The sequence below is a fragment of the Odontesthes bonariensis genome, chromosome 12, assembly GCF_027942865.1.
Source record: "Odontesthes bonariensis isolate fOdoBon6 chromosome 12, fOdoBon6.hap1, whole genome shotgun sequence".
Taxonomy (NCBI): Eukaryota; Metazoa; Chordata; class Actinopteri; order Atheriniformes; family Atherinopsidae; genus Odontesthes; species Odontesthes bonariensis.
The window spans coordinates 19,563,415-19,569,070 of record NC_134517.1 but is presented as its reverse complement, the minus strand read 5'-3'; the positions used below and the strand labels follow the sequence as shown (position 1 = coordinate 19,569,070).

The 5,656-nt window shown below is 42.1% G+C and overlaps 1 protein-coding gene across 1 annotated transcript; it reads right to left on the bottom strand.

Annotated features, from left to right (window-relative positions):
- Positions 1–268: 268 nt before the first annotated feature.
- Positions 269–3,746, bottom strand: rpe (ribulose-5-phosphate-3-epimerase). The gene is made up of 6 exons (XM_075479514.1): positions 3,572–3,746; positions 3,128–3,207; positions 2,894–3,033; positions 1,822–1,956; positions 636–722; positions 269–530 (listed from the first exon to the last, which is right to left on the bottom strand). Exons 1-6 carry the CDS (start codon positions 3,691–3,693, stop codon positions 408–410), a joined length of 687 nt encoding a protein of 228 aa, XP_075335629.1. The 5' UTR covers positions 3,694–3,746; the 3' UTR covers positions 269–407.
- Between the last annotated feature and the right edge of the window lie 1,910 nt (positions 3,747–5,656).

The window sequence follows — 5,656 nt, the reverse complement described above, 5'->3', positions numbered from 1 at the left end:
TAAAACAAACAGCTTCCTGGGCTACTTTTATTTCCAGAAACAATTTATACTCAAGACGATGCTCTGGAATGTTTACGGAGATTATCAGCGTAAAGTTGCTCCAGTCCTGAAAAATTCTCCAATGCTGAGATGAGATTGGGGTTAAGCTGACTGCTCAGAAAGGAGACGATGGCAGGAGAGGACCAAGTTTAGACGGGCATGGTGCCGCTTCACTCATGTCAAACTGATTTGTTATTTGACTGTCAGCAACTGTTATTTGCACCCCCCCCCCCCCCCCCCTCTTCCACAGATGTGACCCTCTACTTCAACCCCAGAAATGTCCATACATCCCCTCTGGTTGCTGTTGAGTTTTGCTGAGACCGGCAGGTGGAACCTCACTGTGGGGCTTTTCAGAAACGAGGACATGATCAGCGGTCCAGTGACCGTTTCTGGATTGCTTCAGCTACCGCGGTGCGCAGGAGAGCGATGACGGAACGAGGGTCGTCACTGCCAACCACGGCACTGCCCGACACAATCATGTTAGCGCCAGCCTGGAGGAAATGCAAGCACACACGGAAAATCCAAAAAAAAAACTTTTAACCTTTCTTTTTTAGGTGGTTACTGGAGAAGTTGTAATGTTTAAGTTTTGTTTTTACCTCCGCACACTTGTGAATAGAGTCGGGGCCGACCCCTCCGTCTACTTCAATATCAAGTGATGGGAACTGACTCCGCAGCCAGCTCACCTGGGTCACATGGACAGAAAGAAAACAGAGCTCTTTTACATAATTTTCATGAATAAAGATAAAGACCGCAAAGAGACAGACTGCTTTGGCTAAAATCGCCAGTTTGCCCGAAGGGTGCGACAGGATTAAGAGCATGTCTGGACGACAAATCAACCTCAAAAGTTAGGTCGACAATCAAATTTGTGTCTATCGCTGTGATAAGCGGGAGAGATGTCCCTCGGCACAAACAGATGTGACAGCAGGAGACGCGTCAGGCTGTCACGTCAAAGCAGATCATCATTGCAAAACAATGTTTGAGCTACCCAGCAGGGAAGAGTACTGAATACATGTCGGGGTAATGAGGAGAAACTGAGACTGAAACTCCAGTTATCCTCCCACACTGTTGAGGTGATTTATCTTTTTGTCATTTCTTAAAAAAAAAAGATAAATAAATAAAAAGAAGCAATGTCTTCTTTCAGTGTAGATAATGAGAACTTCCATTTTTTTTTGTACGATTTCAGTCAGTGTAACGAATTTACATCCGTTTCAAATGTACGGTTTTAGTCGGTTTGACTAAGAAACTGAGGCTCTCGCATGCTGCCCTTCAGGAATGCATCTGAATAACTTGAGGGATTGTAGGAGTGGAAGAAAAAAAAAAAAACTCAACTTAGCCCTCTTGTGTTAAAATGAGCAACAGGACCAGAGAGACAAGAAAATGAAAGACTACTTTTACATTTTTTTTTTCTTTTGTCTTATGAATTAGAATATCTTTGTGGTTCAGCAGAAACTTCTGTTGGCTCATAGTAACACAAAAGTAAAACTGTGGCACTTATGTCAAGTGAGTTTGTAATTCTAGAGCTTAAATGAGAGTTAAGATGTTAGCTGCACATCTGTGAGATGGAGATTTTTCCTTCAGCAGCTTACAGATCCCTCATTAGTCTGACATCTGGCAAATTCAGATGCAGAAGTCAGTGCTTTATCTTGCTTAAAGAGAGCACTGCCATTAGAACATCTTTGCCACAAAAGGCGTATGTGGTCCCGATTTTATATATTGTTTTTCTTCTTTTCCCCCAGATATTGGCAGTGCTCAACGTTTCTGCTTTCTGTGGTTGGCTCTTACCTTGGGCATCATGTCCTCCATGAACTTCTGTCCTCCAAAACCCGGCTCAACGGTCATGACGAGAGCCATGTCGACGTGATTAGCCCATGGAGCCAGCTCTTCCACAGTGGTACCGGGCTTTATGGCCAGACCCACCTATGACAACAACAAAACAGTTATTTTTCTCCTCTTCACAAAAGTCCCATTAAGATGTGGTTTCATAAAGGCATGTCAAGATCCATTGTGATTTAAATAATGGGAAAGCGATGGGTACTGAAACTCGTGTTAAATGAGCTCCGGGGTTAATTTTTTTTTTTTTTTAAAGACCGTACTATCAAAAAGCTCCAATGTAATTGCCTCCTCTTTTCTTTTTCCAACTTGATTGTGAGCTTCTTTTTCTGAATGAAGGCATCGGTCTATCTTTCACATATTGCTGCTCTCTGTGTCACAGAACACCCTGCAGTGCGCATCCATGCAAGCGCACCCACACACACAAACTTGTGCGGTTACACTTCGCAACAAGTGTTGCCACAATCAACTGTCTACGGTTTCCACAAGTGCAACAAGTCTTTGGCACGTAAAACAGAACAAACACAAGCAATCTGTCGAAATATTAGGCAAAAAAAAACCCACTCGCATTCCGGTGAGGAAATGCACGCCCAGACTAAATCGTACCGAAAAGGGCTCATAACTAAAGGTGAATGTCAATCAGTCGATAGTTTTGCAACAAGTTCTTTCTTGAATCTTGCAATTTTGAGCTTTCATCCTGTCATGTTTTATTTGCACCCTTTATTTAACTTTTGGATAACTGAACGTGGTGTTGTAAGGCAGAAGAGGTAAAACAAACTTTTAATCACATGAAAATCCCAAAGGAAAATACTGCCAAAGAGAAAGCGCTGCGTTATTTACTCAAAAGCGAGGAATGACAGATTCCTCATCAGATCACATGAGAAAACACAGCTGTATCCATCATTTTCCAGACCTGTGTTATTACTTTATTTCCTTTTAAATATACAGCACTTATCCCTAGAGCCGTTATATGCACACAAGGGCTAAAATGTGATTTCATTACTTGGGGTGGGACATTTCAAACCTTCATGCCGCTCTCTTTTATCTCCTTGATGAGATTTCCGGGGTTGGTGGTGGCTTCCAAGTGGAAAGTGTACTGGCTGGCTCCTGCTGCAGCCATGGGCTTCACCCATTGTTCCGGCCGAGACACCATCATGTGCATATCTGCAACATCAATACAGCTCTGTATACACACAGCGGGGCAGGCATCACTCAGCTCATGGGGATTATTGGTCGACCAAAGGTTGGACTGTCTCACCAAAGAAAGGGTCTTGGCCTACTGCTTTCCTCAGGCACTCCACCATTGGGTGACCAAACGTGATGTTGGGGACAAAGTGCCTGTAAAAGGAAAGCAAAATCAGCAATTTAGGAACATCTTTAATCTCGCTTAAAGAACTCCAAAGTAATGTTTTGTAGCAACTGCAGAGGAAGAAAAGACGCGTCTTAGCTACAGGGAAGAAGGAAGAGATTTAAAAAGAAAGTTTTATGTTTGATTTATGGAGGCTTTAAATGCTTTAAAATGCTCGTTAATAAACCCCTCCCCAAAAAACTAAAATTACATAAATATCGCCTCAACAGATTAACTTTTGGCAGGCTAACTTAGCGTGTTGATGTTAGCCAACTTTGGTTCACAACCACTGAGCTTTGTAATTGGCTTGCTAGCTGTTAGCGCACTAGCTACTTTGAGGCGTGATAAACTGACCCGTCCATGACGTCCAGGTGCAGGTAATCTGCTCCGCACTCCATCATCCGCACACACTCACTGCCCAGACAGGACAGGTCGCTGCTCAGGATGGACGGACCGATTTTCGCGCTGTAAGCCATGCTGCCACCTCCTCGGTCTGCACACAGACTGACAGGCTAACAACACGTCAAGTTTAAGCGGAGCGCGTGGCACAACTTCCGGTTATGACCTTTCAAAATATAGCTGAAAATTTGTGAACCAGCAGCGTCCATCAACTTCAGTCAGAAAGCATGTTTCATTCCTGATTTTATGCTTTATAAAAACACTACGTGTCACGTTTCCTAGCTTAAAGATAAAAAAAACATTTAAGAATAATTAGATTATTTATTTTTTCTATGATCTATATCCTGTCCAATCAATGATCATTATGGCCAAATCACATAAATAATGTTCATAATCAGGCGCTCTGATCTGTTGATTCCTGGTCTTAAAGGTTTTATTTTGTGGGGTCAAATTGAAATTTTCGGTTTTACCGTTGGTGTGTAATAAGTTTTTCTTTTTACCCGTCTTCACTCCAAGTACCCCTGACTGCAGAAATCCGTCTTCAAGTAGTAGGACAATACTTAATTTTTAACACTAGATGGCGCAAAACTCACATTGCAAGGGATACTCGTTGAAGTCACTCAGCGGGTTGAATAGTGGAACGTGAATTAAGATAATTATCACAACAAAGACCCCTCCCAGACTGAACTGCACGTAAAAAAAAGCATTCAGAAAGGACAAAAAAACAAACAAAAAATAAATAATCATGGTTTTAATCGCCCTCCTCCCTTCTTCTCTCTCTTGTATCTACATTCAGCTCTCCTGCATTTGCACTACTCTGATTGAGATTTTAGGAACATGAAAATATAAATTCTAACAGATATTCTTTTAAACTGAAAATCAAAGCCAGATTTCTTGTTGCTTGTTTAAGTTGCAGAACACTTAGTTGTGTTGAGTGGGACACTTTTTGAGTGCGAAAGAAGCAATAAGTCTCCCTTGGCTTATTTTTCCTCTAAAATAAGACATTTACAGTATATACTAAATGCCTTGTATCATTGCCTAATACATCCCATTGGATAAGGACTCATTGTGACATCTTATCAACATCCACTTTTTTTTTCTAATCAGGGGAAATTTTCAGTTAAGAATGTGCAAACCTATCCCAGTCCAATAATTTATGCTATTTTACCTCCTATATTCTGGTGCCCTGATAACCCCTCTTTGTGTGATTTGTATGTCACCTTCCTCATCGTGGATAAATTCTGCTGGAATGGTTTGAATGTTTCTCGGATGGGTGTGTAAGCTGTAGTGATTTAAGGAGCAGAAGGCTAAGGTTTCAGTAAGCCTCTGCAGCTCTCTGCTGGGGCCCAGCCCACAAAGAGCAACACTCATAGACCCAAATAGGCCAAACTGAAATGGACATTTATGAGTTTTGCCCCACGTCTTGCATTACTGCAGCAATGATGGAAACACTGGTAGCACGGTAGACATGCAGACATGATATATGCGGTTCCTGAGTGGGGCTGAGGCAGAGTAAGTTGGCGCCACAGAAAATTGGGGCCTCAAGAGGCTCTGAGGAAGGTTGTAAAAAAAAAAGCTTTGGGCTTCGACGGCCATATTGTTGAGTGGGGCAATAACTGAGAGGGGGAGTTTTATGGGTCTGTCCATACTAAAGTCCTTCATCTTCACAAAGTGTCTCTGATTCTATGGAGCGGGGCAGAGGAGAGATGATTCACTGGAGCTCATTAAGTGAATTTGAGGAAAATGAAAATAAAGGAGTGCTTGAACTATCAGGGTCACTCTCAAGGTTGGTGCCCCCTCCGGCCTGGTTGAGTCTTTTATCTGCCGCTCACATTAAGATACATTCTTCCCATTAATATAAACACCTTGCACATAATTTCTGATAAACACTGGCTTCTGTTTATCAAGAGGTCTCAAGTAAAAACATAAATATATATTTTTCTTTGCTTTAGCGGAGGAGGAACAGCTCAGGAATGTGTCTTATTTTAAGGATGTTTTCAAGCTGTTCTCATGTTGTTCTTGGTTGGCAGCAACATTTTC